The sequence below is a fragment of the Liolophura sinensis genome, chromosome 4, assembly GCF_032854445.1.
Source record: "Liolophura sinensis isolate JHLJ2023 chromosome 4, CUHK_Ljap_v2, whole genome shotgun sequence".
NCBI lineage: Eukaryota > Metazoa > Mollusca > Polyplacophora > Chitonida > Chitonidae > Liolophura > Liolophura sinensis.
In genome coordinates this window covers 22,587,910-22,603,754 of record NC_088298.1, presented here as the reverse complement: position 1 = coordinate 22,603,754, position 15,845 = coordinate 22,587,910, and the positions used below count along the sequence as shown (strand labels likewise).

General features: G+C 38.0%; 2 protein-coding genes across 2 annotated transcripts in view; one reads left to right on the top strand and one right to left on the bottom strand.

Annotated features, from left to right (window-relative positions):
* Nucleotides 1-3,112: 3,112 nt before the first annotated feature.
* On the bottom strand, nucleotides 3,113-10,559 carry LOC135464770 (cell division control protein 6 homolog). Its single transcript, XM_064742315.1, has 10 exons — nucleotides 10,322-10,559; nucleotides 9,803-10,126; nucleotides 9,174-9,373; nucleotides 8,413-8,582; nucleotides 7,895-8,001; nucleotides 7,270-7,409; nucleotides 6,367-6,538; nucleotides 4,782-4,987; nucleotides 4,043-4,183; nucleotides 3,113-3,795 (listed from the first exon to the last, which is right to left on the bottom strand). The coding sequence occupies exons 1-10, from the start codon at nucleotides 10,470-10,472 to the stop codon at nucleotides 3,703-3,705; spliced, it is 1,704 nt and encodes a 567-aa protein (XP_064598385.1). The 5' UTR covers nucleotides 10,473-10,559; the 3' UTR covers nucleotides 3,113-3,702.
* Nucleotides 10,560-13,211: 2,652 nt separating this feature from the next.
* The window catches only part of LOC135464605 (pre-mRNA-splicing factor CWC22 homolog), a 29,498-nt gene continuing 26,864 nt past the window's right edge, over nucleotides 13,212-15,845 (top strand). The window contains exons 1-2 of the mRNA XM_064742049.1: nucleotides 13,212-13,326; nucleotides 14,180-14,435. Of these exons, the coding sequence (XP_064598119.1) occupies nucleotides 13,316-13,326; nucleotides 14,180-14,435 (267 nt within the window). The 5' untranslated portion in view covers nucleotides 13,212-13,315. The remainder of the gene's footprint in view (nucleotides 13,327-14,179; nucleotides 14,436-15,845) is intronic.

Genomic DNA, 15,845 nt, shown 5'->3' with positions numbered 1-15,845 from the left:
GATATTTAACCCAGCTCATGTGTAAAGGTTACAGTGGTCACACAATTAAAGTAAGCTTAAATTTGAAGGTCGAATAAAGGAAGCTCCTGACCAGGGATCAGAAAGTGTAATGTTACGTTCAAAAACAGGCCGACTACGCCCCCACCCCACCACCCAAAAAAATTTATACATTTTTAATACGACAGCAAGGTTTTGATTTTTGAAGATGTGAGGAGATAGATAGATAGATAGATAGATAGATAGATAGATAGATACCATATTAGAATACACAGTTTTTCATATTGCTTTGGATACTTTAACAAAAATCATTTCCCGTAGAGATGTACATGTACTTATTTGAAACCAAATCCTTCCAAACCGTTCAGACTTAAATCAAGCAGATTTTTGTCTCTGTGGTTACTTAAAAGACAATGTGTATAAGAGACCATTCCCTACTCTACCATGATGGTCTGTCAACTTTTAGGGAACTACTGTTTTATTAAATTTAGTATAACATTGCAAGCCTTGGTGTGAGGTACATTCTACCCTGTAGGTAGGTGTAGGCGAATTCCGCGTTGGCCGAGAGCATCAACACGTTACTGTTAAAGACTCTTACGCCCTATATCTAGGCCGAGTTATTTAAAGTTGTCTTTAGGCCAGGGAACCATTTCATAAATCGATTCCAAGGTCTAACCTAAAAATGTAGTCCGTATTAAACTTAAATGCGTCAAAGCGATAAATCTTGACTTCTGATTTTGTGCTGTAATAATACATTTTCACTCGGGTTTGAGCATCCATGGGCCCGTTTCACAGAGTGGTTTCGGGTTTAGCCAAAACGTTTAATATTGAACTCTTAAATGTATGCATAAAACCGATAAAATTTTGGCCGTTTATTCTGTGATGTGGCAGTATGTTTTCAACTAGTTTTGAGCACCGAGCTGGTTTTAAATTGTTGAGAAGATTGTATTTAGTTTTGAACTTGAATATATGGGTCGAAATAGACTTTCGCGTACAATCCATCAATCAACATCATTGTTCCAGGTCAATAATCGAAATTTCCACAACTACGTCGAACACAAACCACCAAAGAACTAAGAAAGTATACAAAGTACGAAATTAGGAGAGATTCCTGCGAAGAGAAGCACTCAACAGCTCTTAATGATGTTGGAAAAGCGCAGAGTATGTTCAACGCGAATGAGTGAAATCAGTATTCAAATCGTGTACCATGGTAGTATGTAAGTCGTGAATAATACTATATGTGTCTCATTTACGCTGTAATTGCTGTTCATATATCCAACGTGGCGATGTAACTCAACACGATGAAGATATCGCCTCCCTTTGTATCGTTTTAATGTGATTATATAGTAAATGTGATGACTGCATAGCATTTGGAGTAATTCTAGATCAGTGACGTGTAATAAATTTCAGTTAACATCACTGGTTTTTTGACCAACTTGACCACCTTGATCACTGACCCATGCAGTCAGAGGACCCGCAGGATAACATCGCAGCCCTCATGTATTTATTGGATCTTTTGACAGCTGCCGGGTATATAGGTTATATACTAGCGGTTTGTGAATAAGGGTATAGGTCGCAATTAAAGGCTGCAAACCCACAGTCCGATTTATAGGCTTAGGCCTATATGTTAGGCCCGCATCTGTATAGTTCTGTACGTTTGGCTTTGTAAAATACAAAAGCGCACGGTATGAACATAAGTGATTCACTGCAGCAAATTATCATCCCCTGAGCATAACGGACCCAGGGGACAAAACGGGTTTTTGCTCCCTGGGTCCGTTATGCCCCCTACTCTCTCCTACATCGCCATATTCACGAGATGGCCCAGGTTGGGGATCGACCACTGAACTTGTGGTCTTTGCTAAACTATTTTCACAAGAATTTTCTTTGAAAACATTGTCACAAGTAGTTAAATCTTGTTTAAGGGAGGACGGACCATTTTTTTGTTTTTCGACGGACGTTTAGCATTTGGCGGGGATATCCGAACCAAAAATCTTAGCTGCCAGATCAAACTCGGCTGAGCTAGCTATGGCGGCCATCCGCATCGCTCATGTGTGCGCCACGAGGTCGCAAATAATCGGTAAAATAAAGGTTATTTTCCGAAATTCAATTCTGAATAAAAGAAATTTTGTGCAAGTTCGAGTCTTTGGGATACTTTTGTATGCAATTAGCTTAGGAGAAAGTGAAAATGTTTAACTTTTCTTCCAAATACAATGTAGACCAGCTTGAGCGATAAGGTATCATGTCTGATTGCAGACGAATCAGTCGTACTCTACGGGATCACGTCATCAGCCATGCCCTCTCGTGAAATTGTGGTACGACAGTTGGCGAGACATAATTGCATTTGGAAGCCTAAATATATGAATAAATTCGCCTGGACATACACTTTTTCCCTGTACTGGCGATATTTAGGCCCACTTCAATTTTTTCTTTAACGAAAGAGCCGGCAAGTGGCCTTGACCTTTACTACAAAAACCACTTGGATGTTGTTACATAACCTGCAGAGTGAGAGCAGAACTTAAGCCGTAGTGTATTGTAGGTGTAGAAAGGTCATTGTAGAAACGCAAATGTCAAGATAACTGACAATATACAATCGGGCCTACAGCCAATTTAGCCAGATTCCGACTGCTTGCTTTTAAATGCTCCCTGCGTGTCCTTACTCGTAAAGGACTTAGAACCAAGCTCCTTGACCATTCGGACACAGCCCGCTCAAAAAGTTCTAACTTTAGGCCGTATTTACATGCACAAAGTACACCGACTTTGAGCAGGGTAGAATTCTGGCTACTCTAATTCCTCTAAAATTTGGGACGAATAGTAGTAGTGTCGGAAGTAGAATATTTCTCTTCTTTACCAGCCTTTTGGAAAAGTAAAGATATAAGAGTATTGTTGAGTTGATGGTCTAACCATGTTAGCAAAAAGGATATCAATATTTCTGCTACAATTCCATTTAAACTGGGTAAAAGTAACAGACCAGGTGTCCCAATAATTAGACCAGGTGTCCCAATAATTAGAACAATCAGGGTAGACTCCATATTACATTAAGAAACAACCAATTCTAAGACGGCTATTTCTCTGTGACTCATAAACTTCACATGACAAGTGAAAACTACAACCCAGCTTCATAATTAAAACAATAAAAGTTTATTTCCAGTGTCAAACATTGCGTATTGGAAACTAAAACAAACACAGATAACGGAAACAATTTGTAACATAAAAACGTGAGTTTAAAGAAAATATAAATCTCAGACATATGTCTGATCTTAATCACATCTCAAGACTAAACCTGTTCATTACCAGTAATTCAAGTTGGAACACTTCAATGAATGGGTTGCTTCATCTCAGTATTACATAGTCCAGTTGATACAACTGTTAAAGAATTGCTGCATCACTATTAAAAAATTTACCCAATAAATACTCATGCTCAAGGGCACCCTAAAAGGTTCACTTTAAACTGTAAAATAATTTATTAATTTAAGAAATTTGCTCAAATATTTTACACTTAAAAATATAGCCATCATATCAATCCATAATACGTTTCGACTTTTTTCATAAAAATATTTTACAATAGCCTGTTTCTAAACTTTGATCAGGAATTAGGTATAAGTGACAACACTGCATTGCCTGTCACAAAATATGTAATTTTATCTTGTACAAAAATGAACGATTTCTTCGACACGCACCACCTACTACCACACACAAAATCTAAACTTATTTTGGAATTCCTTGCTGTAGAATAGACGATATAAGCAGCTTGTCCTGTAAAGCGTGCTCCAACTCCTGCTCATCGTACTTCAAGCTCACCTGAAAATGGTAAAGGTGCAAATAAATAACACAGGTGACAAACAATATCTGTGTGATTTTCAGCCAAAATACTGGCAGAATGCCAAAAATGTCTGCATCTGTCACAGTGTTACAGTTGTCCAATTACAGTTAGCTGAATAGTTCACTTTAAATTAAAGAATTCATATTGATGTATATGAAAATTAGACTGCTTTAAAATCTTTACAGTTAGCAAATATTTACAGCACACAAAAAGAGTCACCTTTACCTTAGCCAGCCTTGCTTCCTTCCCTTTCTTGATTGCCAGGATGCCCTGACTGGCTATGAGGTCGCACAGTGTAAAGAATTCTGATTGGTCCACACAAGTCACCTGACGCCGCTTACACAGCTTGTTGTAAGTCTCTTGTAACTGAAAAGGAAAATCGTACCTGTGTTCACCTTGTCATGAACATTCTCTATCTGAAGTGAAACCAACCTTACTTTCTTTACACGTACTTAACAATTTTTTTTTAACCCAGACGGCAAATGTACTGTATTTTAACTAAAGTTTAACATTTTTCAAGTAAATCTGCTTGATTCACCTAAACAGAGATTCACTTCTAGGTCCACTTTACATTTTTTTTCAGAAGTCTGATTAATTTCGTATCAGAAAAAATGCTGACATCAAAAATATCATTTCAAAACCTTCATATGCTTGTGAAAGTGCACTGTTATGTACCAAAGTTTGGTTAAATACAGTCCGTAGAATAACGAAGGAATTAAGCGATGTGAAAAACAAACTGAAATTTAGTCTTATTTCCTTTGTCACCGATGGGCTGCACCTAGCCCCATGCTGTAAACAGATCAAATACTATTAACCCGTCGTCACCCGTGGCGACACCTACGTAAACATAACCTTCGTTTTTACATTTAGTTACCATGAATCTTCAGTCTGACAAACTTTTGTTGCGTTCTAATCTTGACTGACAAGACAGGAGAATTCACAACACTGTACAGTGATGACTTACTTTCCCTATTGTAACTTCCTTGAACTTCCCTTCCTTAGACAGCAGTAACATGGTGCAGACAGCCAGCTTCTGCTGTAGCGGAATCGTCTGTCGTTCCTGTTGGGCGGAGGACATTTTGGAGTCGTAGACTTCTGATACGACACTGGCTATGTGGGTAATACCTATCTTCTTTGGCACTGGAGGAGACTTGCTTGGGCTGTTACATTCTGAGAAAAAATGAACAGTTAACCTGGTTAAGTACAACCAGAATGTACCTTGAACACAAAAACACTTATAAAAGGGACAATTCCTAGCAATTTCTTGGGTGATGTTTGATATTTCAAGGCAAAGAAAACATAAGCATGATTTGTTTTACATGTATTTATATATCTGATTGGTGTTCTAAGTCGTACTCAAGAATATTTCATTAATATGATGCTGGGCAGCATTATGGTGGGATGAAACCCACAATTGTCCACATGTTGCTGGCAGACCTTCCACATATGGCTGGAGAGGACCAGCTGAGCTTGAACTCACAGCAACTGCATTGGTGAGAGGTTATCAGGTCACTGCGACTCAACACTGGCGTGAAGCGTATGTCAGATAAAAGACCATTAAATACTGGGCAGGAAAATAATTTGATTTTATATTTTTTAACAATATTTTTTAACCTAGTAAAATGCATTTGAAACATTGAATTCTACTGTGTCCTTTTCTGACCTTACTGGGACCATTGATGTCACGTCAGCTTATTCTCCCACTTAATACACATAGATGGCGAGATTTCATATTCAAAATGCATCTACATTTACGCGTATGAATGCACTCACCAAAAGGACCTTGACGTGAACTATTCCAAGCCAAAAATACGGCCGTGAAGTCAGTGGTACCCTAATTCCTCAACCTTTACGCATATGAAAGAGCAACTTTCAGTGCAATTTGTGCACATTTATAATCTGTTTTGAGACAACTACATTGGTTGGATTGGCCAACTTCACGACTCCATAAAAACGTTTAATTTTATCAGTCTACACAGAATAATGTCTTCAGAATATGTCTGACTAAACACCTTGCAACCATGCGAAAAGGTTGAAGAATTACAGTACCATAGAATCCTATGTTTTAAATGCATTTTATGCGGTTTAAGAAAAATTTAAAAAAAAATAAATCCAACTATTTTCCTGGGCAGCATGTAATGGTCTTTTATCTGATAAATGCTATATGATAGTGTTTCCTGTGTCTGTAAGTTGTATGTTGTTTTCTTATAACTATCAAAATATATACATACATGTATATATCTATACATATATCTATACACGATAGCTGTAAAATAGGTTTAATAGTTATACTACACTTACTTATATGAACAATTACCGTACCTAAACGGGGACCAGTTTCATAAAACACACATAGCTAAACGTAAGTCCTTGATGACCATAACACAGCATGTCGTAGAGATAGATGAAGTTTTATATATTTTTATGCCCTCCAATTACACTGGAAAAAAGGTTTAAACTGCCCCTAAAACAGCAATTGGACTTCGTGAGACCTTAGCCATTAAGGGTTACCTCGCCCATGAAGGAGGCGTGAAATCCTGCCAACTCACCGACAGATGTTGGTTTAAGGACTGACTGGGACTTGACATCCTTCTCCACCATTTCCACAGCTCTGCGACATACATCCAGCGCCTTGCGCATGTCGCCTGCAACCGCTGACACTTTGCGAGCACAGAACTGCACTGCACTTGGCTCCATCACTGGTGTTCCATCGATTTCCAACTGCAGAGAGAATTGTAAGGACAAACTTTGTTAGCATTCATACGTTTTAATATTAACAATGCTGTCTAGGACATGGAAAATACTGTGTATTTCCCCTAAAAACTTGTCCAAAAAGTCATGAAATATTACTCTTGGTGCCAGAACTTACACTGAAGGATATCATTGTTCATGTTTAATTTTAACAAACCAGAAATCACCTATCTAAATTTCAATAGGACTATCAAAATCAGACAAAATGATTACCTTAAGTCATGGCCAAAAATTTAGGTCTTTATATTTAATAACATAGCTGTCAAATTCCAGACGAGAGAGAATGTGTGAACCCGCAAAACCCCAGGTCAGTTTGGTACGACACCGCGTACACCTGACTTGAGGGTGAAGTTATTCACAGTGTTTTCTGTTTGACAGACTAAAACCACGTCACCTACGTCTTACGGTGGGCGGGGAACGCTGTCAGTTCACGGGCTGGACATTAATTTTCAAAATGTAAATTAACAAAGGGCGAATTCCCCCAAAATAAGTACATATAATTCACTACCACAAAACATTGTCTCATCGTGCAAATCATACCAATTCAGCAATTACTGAAAACTAAACGGTGAGTTGAAATAACTTATTTGAAATTCTGATCATTTTCTAGAATCAGGAACCGGACTTTGATACTACACCTATCACTGTTTAAAAAAACAAAAAAGAAACAGTTCACTTGAGTAATATATTTGTGTAATGACCTTTTCTAAACGATCCTGAAGAACTTTGACAATCTGGTTTTTTGTGTAGGGAGTGAAATTCAACAGTTTAGGTTTACAATTAGGGCGTGCCTGTAACCTCGGCAATATCCTGTCTGTCAAATCCAGGGCATTGGCTATTCCTGTAACACAAGTAATTAAACCAATATTTAACCAGGATTGTGGCCATATACAACAAAACAATAAATTAGTAAAACATTTAACTTGTTGATGTGGAGAACAGGAAAAAGAAAACAAGAGATAACAGAAAAGATTTGAGAAATTTCCACATGATAGTTTTCCAAACTGCAGTTTCAAACATTTTTCTCAATAGGAATACAAAATACACACATATTTTAACAGCCAACTTCTTCCACAGACTAAATATTTATTTATTTATTTGATTGGTGTTTTACGCCGTACTCAAGAATATTTCACTTTTATGACAGCGACCATTTTGGTGGGAGGAAACCATAACCTTCTGCAGGTATTAGAAGACCCTCCCACATACACCTGGAGAGGAAGCCAGCATGAGCTGGATTTGAACTCACAGCAACCAGACTAAATCAGCACTCAATTATTGTGCCAATTCTGTAGTATCTTCATAACAAACGTAGCCAGTACTTACCAATTAAAACTAATCTGGACTTGGGAAGAGCTGGCCACTCAAACATTGTGTAGAGAATGTTCTGGCGTTTACTGTCTAACTGGTCAATCTCATCTAAAACTAAAATTCTGAAAAAGAAAGGGGACAAATATTATTTTAAACTGAGGAATACAGTAAAAAAAAAAAATTTATTGGGTCTGAAGAATTTTGTCTCTCTGTTTTTCTCCCAATAAAATATCTTTTTCATTAGCCAGGTCGAAAAAAAAACAACCAAATTAAATACCAACCTCTATTTTTCACGATTGAGTCAGGCAACCGCAACAATGACTTTTTCAAAGGATGACAATTCTCTACTGCCAGAATGCTTTTGCCAAAAATTACTAACTAACAGACAAGAAAGTCAAGTGCAAAGTATAGGAGTCACTTGCTTTGGTTTTCTAAACAGACCACGATACAATGCATGAGAAAAGGGAGATAAATATGTGGTTTGTACAGCCTTAGTATGTGGAGACATGACAGCAGTGAGCACCATTACTTACATGCTACTGCCTTTAGAAGTGAAGTGTTTTTCCAAGAAAACCATGGCATCTTTCGCTGTTCGACAGGTCGTTTGTTTCCCGGTAATATCTGAGGCTAATCTACTAAATATGGCCTGCGAGTCCTTCAACGTCATACAGTTCACATACACTGTTTTACAGTGATACTTCTTCTGCAATAGAAAGTGAAAACTCAAATTTTTATCTATGAAAATACAGAGCATCAGCACAAATTTATTATCTATTTGCATCCAACACTAAGATTATTACCTACAATGTTCTTTTTTCCCTAAAAAATTTTTCAATGAAATTTAATGGAATTTTGAATTAATGAACAAAATCTGCAGCATCTGTTGAAGGAGTTTTACAGGTATCTCAAGCAGAATTCATTCTTGTCATGTCAGTTTTGGATATCAATTTGTCTCAACATTTTTTTTTTCTGTTAGGAGCCGTCTAATGTTATGACCTTTGTAAAGGATTTCTTAATTTGTTTCTCCCAGGATGTATGGCAATCCTTCAACCAAGCTGCATGTTTGCAACATGTTTATTAAAGCATATTCTGAAGGCATTATTCTGTGTTGAGTGTTAAAATTATACTTTCTATGAAGTCCAGACAATCCAACCAATGTAGTTTTGTCTCTACAATCAAAGTACAAATATGTATAAATTGCACTGAAAGTTGCTCTTTCATATGTCAAAAGGCTGAGGAATTACGGAAGTGGAAAAGTCTTACAAAGTCTTAGCACCACAACCACCTAACCTACCTGTATTTTATCAATCACAGTGGTTAACACAGCTGTCTTGCCCGTCCCTGGGGCCCCAGAGATGTACAGACTCCCAGATGACCCCCCACTAATGTTCTCCTCCAGGAACTCCGTAATCTGCTCCGTCTCTTTCTCTCTGCACACTAATCGGTCCGGTTTGGCTGTGTGCAACACTTTCTTTGCTTTCTGATATGGAGTGCCTGGAAAGCAGATCAGTTGGAACTATTTATTTACAACATGATAGGAAAAAGGGAAACTTCCTGCAGCAGAAGACCATTTACTGATGACAAATGTTCTCTTTACTGCCTCATTAGTGGATGAATTTTCACTCAACCAAAAAGAATACAGAAGTGGTTTTTTTCCATGGGGACTAAATATGGATAATTTGAACAGTTGCTTCAACGGACAGTTATTTTAATTTTTTTTTTTATTGAAAAGGTTTGAAATCTACAGTTACTTAGCAAAAGGGGAAAAAAAACATTCTCTTACCAATTTTGTTCAATAGAGTGAACTTACAGCAAGCAAAATAGCACACTGACAAAACTCTTTTCAAATTCTTCATTGTTTACATCACACTGAAGAATAAATACACCAAATTTTACAGAAACACAATGTATACTAGGACTTACTATCTTGTTTATGAATCTGTAGAACAGTTTTTGGAGTTTTGGGCGTTTCTGGTAGCAAACACCTCATTGGTGGCCTGGGAGGAGATTCCAGTAGCTTTCTGCCAGTCAACCTTCTTACGTTTTTGACTGGCGTGTCGCTGTCTTTAACCTGTGAAGGGGATGCATTTGTCTGTCGTCTACTGTTATTTCTGACTGGTTTAACAGACAAGTTTTCATCTGTGTCAATCAACGTCCTGGATTCTTTTTTCTTCTTACTCGGTGACACCCCCACTGGTTTTACACAAATATTTTCAACATTTTCCTCATTCTCAACATCTTTTGCAGCTGCAAAGGATAAAAAAAAAACATTCTGAACTTCTGATTCTTTTGACATGCACTTTCTAAACAAAAAGGTGTGTGAAGTCTTAGTTGTTCATGCACAGAAAGACTTTAATTAAAAAGCATGATCTTCTGAAATCAAATTTTCAAGAAATTCATTAATTTTACGACGTCATCACATAAAAATTTAATGGCTCTTACATTTTTTTGTTCTTTTTCTGGGTGTTCTTGGTTTCAGTGCGATAAGGGGTGAGTTTTCATCCTGAACTTCCTCCACTGGTTTAAGTTTCCGCTGAGATCTTGTTGACTTCCTCACAGGAAAATCTAGCTTTCGTTGTGCTCGAGTCGACATCCTTGTGGATCAACTGTTCTTGGACACAAATTACTTCAATGTCACTCTTGGCTGTTTTATGGCCTCTTTATATGCTGAATGAAATTCACACCCTGCAAAACGCCGTAGATTTGTTAGTCATACTACAAGCCAATTAAATAGCACCCCAGTACGAACATCGGAAAACTACAGACTGGAGTTCAATTAAATTGTATGTCTTAGTGACAAGCTGATTAATTTTTTAAAACAACATGCTGATGAGTTGTCTTACCAGTATTAATACCCTATCTAAACTTGGACCAAGATATGCACCTGTTCAGCCTACCACCTGACACCCTTCAAACTGTGAATGTTAAGAAATAAACAAGTCTAACACACAGGAATAGAAGCACTGCTGGGTGCAGTCTCACACAGGAAGGGGGAGGAGCAGGATGCTATCTTGGGTAACAATCTCCATCCAGGCCTAATCACACATCAGGCCACCAGCTGTTGCTGGATCATGTTAGAGCATTAAACCCCTAAAAGAAACAACCATGTTACTGGGCAAATTTCAGTATTTAGTACTATTAATAGTCACACCCTAGGGTGGCTTATATATACTGATGTGCAGGAATCCCTGGTCACAATGAGCCCAAGACCTATGTGGACCAGATTCCAGTATAATGCTTACAAAGAGCTATCCTCTTGTTGAATTCTGATGCCTGTGCGTTAGATTCATCCTGAATACACATAAAGCATGGCAATTCTGAAAGCTAAAAAGTTTACACACATAATGGCACGATCGCTACTTACCTTTACATCACCATTTTCCTGTAAATCTTAGCTGAAGTTGAAAATAGGCTCATATTTAGCAGATGGTGCCGCCATGCGACACCATCCTTTTTTTTACCGCAAACTTAATTTGACAGTTCTCACAAACTGTGGGGTCCGTCAATCTGCTCCATAACCCTTAGTCAATTGCAAATTTGTTCCTCCACATTAACATCAATACATGGCTTTCTGCCTGCCAAAACTGACGGTGAGCTGATCAAAACAGTGAGGTTGTGAAACATCAACTGCGCACTTTTGCCCAGTCAGTGCCTGTATTGTTCACTTTGCACGGATTTTTGTCACACTAGGCTATTCTCCACGGCTGTGATGTACTCTAACCTCATATTAAAATATCATAGCCGAGATCCCTGGCTAAACACACCCCTGGATAGAAATCAAAAGGAGCAGGATGCAACACTAGACTAAAAACACTAAACACTAAAAAAAAGCAGGGTGAAAATTTCCAATGCCTATCAATTAATAATTTGCCAAAAAGGGGCACATCTTTGGGGCAGGATGCATGTATTTTAGGGCATGGTACACATAAGGTACGCCAACTAACTTTGCACCTGTTCAAGGGAACAGATGTGAAATAAAAAATTTGCGTGCCAACAATTTCGGCACTCTGTCTTCAGCACTTTTAACTTGGGAGAGATAGGAGAAAATGAAATCTGAACAACCTGATACAACAAAATGGTCTAAAACAGTGATATGTTTGGACATTCCGTCTCACATTTCTGGCTAACCCCCTGAGTGTGCAGCTCTGTTTTATAAAAAAAAAAAAAAAAAAAAAAAACATACCCTGGGCTTTGGATAAAAGATACAAACCTGCACACCAGAGAGCTACTCTGGCCAGAGGAAATAACCCATAGAGTCAACATGTATTTTCATTTGTCAAAAAAGGGCTTCACACTTTCCAAAACCACACTGACTTTTGTTTTCACTTATGTCTTGCTGGCAAAATTTTGAGACTCTAGAAGGTATCTGGAACTGCTTGTATCTCTCGAATAATATGATAACCCGACCAAAAAGTTCCACTAATTTACCATTTTTGGTTCATATATGGAAAATATAAAAACATGGGATTCAAATGTTATTTAAACAGTACAACAGTATAGATGCTAAACCAGTCTATATAAATTATTTTTGTGTTTAAATTTTACCACAAGTCCATGCATTTTTAAGGTACCTTTTAAACAAAGGACACTGTTAATCAAGAAAGTTTAAATTATATGATGTACTACATAAAATAATTCTACAAAAATTCATTTTACAAGGAAAATAAAACATGTAGCAATTGACATCCCGGCAGAAAACAATTCCTAAAAATGCAGTGTGGGTGGGAATCGGGGTGGGAGGTCTAGAAAGGGTGGGGAGGGGGGGTCATAAATGTCCCAAATCTGGGCTCTGAAATAGGCATAGAGGTAAAACAATCCGGCCTGATTTACAAAATATGATTCTCTACAAGGGTGCTAGTTTTCCCAAACTAGCTTTTCTCGACACAAACACCCTAGTGTTGCATTTTTTTTCTTCTGAATTCCAGTGGAAGTATCTCTTGCCAGAATGGTCCCAGTTTGATCAAAGCGATCAACAGATGATGGCACTCAAAAAAGTTAAATAAACTGGAATACTCGAGAAAAAAGCACACAAAATCGAAACAACATCATCAGCGAATATGTTCCTGTGCAGTCTGTCATCAAGTAAATACGCTTAAATCTTAAGATTTAAGAAAGTTTGAAAAAATTCTCTGCTCTCTTACCCTTCTCCTTTCTCTGGTCGCTTTGATTCGGAGAACAAACTTGGCGCGAAATGTGGCGGGAGTTACAAACGTTCTCATTGGATAATGCTGACAATGTGGCGGGAGTTAGGAACACCTTGATTGGCCATCGCCCGAAAAGCTCGTGAGGCCAACACTCTCGCGTGAGAACTGACTGCTTCCGGGTTTTACGATAGAAATCGTAAAACGTTTTTTGTCTGAGTTTTGAAGAAAAATTGAGAAACCGAAAGCTCAAGACGATATTTGTCTATCTACGGTTTGAACTGGTAGATAAAGGATGTCGTCAAGGTATTTTACGTAGATAACAATTAGTTAGCAGATGGTTTTCGGAACGAAATTGCTTGAAACAAGTGCCACACGTTGTGCAGTGATATTATTCAGCACTCAAATTTCGCATGTACTATTTTTGTTTTTACATATTTGCAAGAATTTAGCCTATTTTTCTTTATAACTAATTTTACTTGGTATTGGAATTAAAAATATCTCTTCGCAGTACGTTGTTATTGGCCATAAAGTTTGTTTTGCTTTATTTATCTTACTGTTCACTCCGTCTTTTTTGAAAATAGCGTTAAACCCCAAGCACTTACTCACTCACTCTTTGAAAATAGTGATCCAGGGCTCTGCCTGGTTTCCTCCCACTCTCATGCTGGCTGCCATCGTATTGGTGAACTGAAATATTGTTGAATGTGGAATAAAACACCAAATAGATAAATAAATGTGAAAATAGGCCTAGCATTTGCTGTTTTACTCACACTAACACACATACTTGCTCACACATGAAGATGAAAACATGGTCTTAAAAACATGGAAGTCAACACAAAACTCTGCTTCACGGCTTCCATAACCAGGTTTTGTTGACGTGCACAAATTATATATGCTGTGTACATTGTTCTGTTGTCTTTATACATACTATAATTTCTGGTTATTATCAGCAATGTTTTTCTGAATATCATCCATACTTGTTCATTTCCCTATACTTTCCCATTTTATCTTTCACCTTGTCATCTGCTTGCTGCTGACTCGTACAAGCGAAGTGCCCGGATGTCCGCCCATCTCGAATGTGCATCATGAGCCATGGTTACCTTAGGGAATTGATGAGCAAGAAACTGATTTGTCATTATCTGTCTATTACTGTTTCCAGGAAACGACATGACAGCTCTTCTGCATCAGATTCATCCTCGAATGCATCAGCAAACGAATCTGACAGTGATTCCGATAGCAGCCGAAGTTCGTCTGGGAACAAGGGACGAGACAGGAAGCGTAACTCTTGGCGAACAGCAGAGAGAAAGGCCATCTCTCCAGTTCGCATTGCGAAGGATTACGGTGGAAGTGAAAGCGGGGAAATCACAAGTAGTGATGAAGAAACAGTGGGAAAATCTCTGAAGAGTTCAGTGCAGGTAATGCGTGGAACTGGACTTGAATGTATGAGTCAAAAAGTCAGTGTGTTTTGGTATTGGTTATCTCGATCTAAGCACATTTCTGACGTTAGGTTTATCCTTCAGGGATAAAATGTGTGATATTTTGAACTCTACAGGATGATGACCTCAACAAGAATTGAGTCCTGCAATGTGATTCAAGGGTGTGAAATGTATTACACTCCATTTGTCATTGCTAAACAATATGGAAGTGCATAAAATATCTCAAACAACCATTTTGTATATCGGAAATCATGTATACCCTATTTCCACAACCTTTTCGCCAGCAGGGGGTAGTAAAACTTAGGAAGAAGTCTGGGTTGAATTTATGGCAGGCAAATGGGGAGATTGGGGGTAATCCTGTTCCCATAAGACACACATCGCACACTGCAGGAGGTCTGAGATGTGTAATCCCCGCGTGCTACGAGACCAGGTACAGCAAAAACACCTGTCAGGCAGCCAGCATAGCCATGTGCAGCTGACTATGTTTGGAAGTAGATGACAAATACTGGTCACTGTTTACAAGAAATATCATGTCCAAAACTATTACAGACAACAGGTGGTTGCCTTGTTCATTCCTAGGTATAACAGTAATCATATTCTCCTTCCTGCACATGTATAGTGGAGAACAAGACAACTGTCGAGCGCTGTACAGCAAGACATTTTTGTGTTGATCATTCAAAATTCGTACAAGCATATATCTCAAGTTCTAGACATGTATTCCTTGTTTCACATAGCGTGTATGTAAAATTGCCTGCCTCGTAGAATATGACTCACCTAACCAAGACAGTGAGTTATAGACAATGGACTAAACCAAAACTCAAGTCTTGCTTCTACTGTAATTCATTTCCATTCAGTTTAAAGAAATAGAAATCCATTATTCAACACCAACACTGTAACAGTTTGAGATGTTAGACCATGTCACGTTACATGTAATGCTGAGCTGATAACACCCGACTGTTTGTATTAAGGCAGATTAACAGTTTGAACGAAACTTGACCGCACTGTAGCCCTAAACTCAAGGGTGTGAAGCAGTCAATCCTCGTAGTCATGCGATCGTCAGCAACAGAGTGGTGTGGTGTTGAGTAATCTTTAGCAGGATATTCATTTCCGAAAAGCACACCTCATTGCTTTGGACTTGTTCTTCTCTTCTTCAGAAAATGGTTATAAGAAGCATGTAGAACGAAAAGTTTCTAAACTGATAATCAAAGTAACGATGGTTCTCCGTTTGTAAAATTGATAATTGAAGATTAAATTTGTGATTTTTTTTTATGTTTCTATAGGTTGAACAAAACATTGTAAAGCATGAGCCTTCGCTTAAGAAAATTCATTTTCACCCAGTTTGTTTGCATTAGATTAGAAGATACATGTACCTTACCAATGTAGGCTCTG